This window comes from Aptenodytes forsteri, unplaced genomic scaffold (assembly GCF_000699145.1).
Source record: "Aptenodytes forsteri isolate BGI_AS27 unplaced genomic scaffold, ASM69914v1 Scaffold452, whole genome shotgun sequence".
In the NCBI taxonomy this organism is placed as follows: Eukaryota; Metazoa; Chordata; class Aves; order Sphenisciformes; family Spheniscidae; genus Aptenodytes; species Aptenodytes forsteri.
Window position 1 is genome coordinate 1,023 of NW_008795439.1, and position 971 is coordinate 1,993.

The 971-nt window shown below is 63.7% G+C and overlaps 1 protein-coding gene across 2 annotated transcripts in view; it reads right to left on the reverse strand.

Moving 5' to 3' along the window:
• Positions 1-953, reverse strand: part of LOC103900391 (ORM1-like protein 2) — a 1,825-nt gene extending 872 nt beyond the window's left edge. Inside the window, exons 1-3 of one of the 2 annotated variants that reach the window (XM_009281061.2) lie at positions 887-953; positions 463-637; positions 35-186 (exon numbers count right to left, since the gene is read on the reverse strand). In XM_009281061.2, coding sequence (XP_009279336.1) covers positions 35-186; positions 463-636 — 326 coding nt within the window. In that variant the 5' untranslated portion in view covers position 637; positions 887-953. Of the gene's footprint in view, positions 1-34; positions 187-462; positions 638-789; positions 835-886 lie in introns of those variants that run through there. The other variant, XM_009281060.2, reaches the window with a different exon arrangement.
• Between the last annotated feature and the right edge of the window lie 18 nt (positions 954-971).

Genomic DNA, 971 nt, shown 5'->3' on the forward strand with positions numbered 1-971 from the left:
CCCATGCCCCCCATCCTCGTTCAGCGGCACTCACAGCACTACCGGGGAGATGCTGAGGAACTTGCGCGACGAGGTGCACTGCGTCCCGTAGTCTATCTGCTCCCAGTGCGTGAGGAGGCGATCCTTGCCCTGGTCCGGGGTCTCGAAGGGGGTCCCCTTCACCGTGTGCAGCAGCAGGTACATGACCTGCAGGTTTCGAGGGGAGAGGAGATGTAAAGCGAGCCCGGGGACAGTCCGCCGCTGGGACAGCAACGTGCTTGTGCCTTGTCACAGCTGTTTCCCGAGCTAACGGCCCTTCACCAGCTACGGCTCCCCCGCAGCGCCAACCCCCCAGCCTTCCCCTCGGTGCCCCGGGGGAACCAGGAGCTTCCCTGTAGCCCGGGGACACGGAACCGTGCCCGGCGAACGCCAGCCTGCGTGCTCTCCGGCCCTGGGAGAAAAGCGGGCCAAGCTTTGACTAACCAGGTTGTGTATGACGTTGGTGAGCGTCCAGACCACAGGAATGCTGAAGAACGGGATGCTGAGGAGAACGACGTGGAGGACTCCCACGGAGATCACATACGCCAGCCAGATCCCCCGGCTGTTCATCACCCGCGTGTTGGGGTTCACCTCGCTGTGCGCCACGCCGACGTTCATCCTGGAGCGGACAAACGGAGGGTTCCGGAGGTCTCCTCGGAGAGGTGTTCCCGAATCTCTGCAATTCCTAACCCAGCCAGGGCTCGTGGCGCAGCCCCAGATCCACCGTCTTCCTGCAAGCCCCTCTCGCCCCGGCCTTCCCACGTGCCGAACCTCAGCACGCCTCTGACGCCAGCCCCCTAATCAGTGACTCCGCATCTCTGCCTTAAGGACAGGAACACAAAAGCGAGGAGAAAAGAAAGGAGCTCACCCCCGGCCACTAGAAACGCTGGGAACAAAGGAAGAACCACCCCGTAACGGGGCTCCCCTCTCCCCGGCGCTCGCCCCGCGGTGCT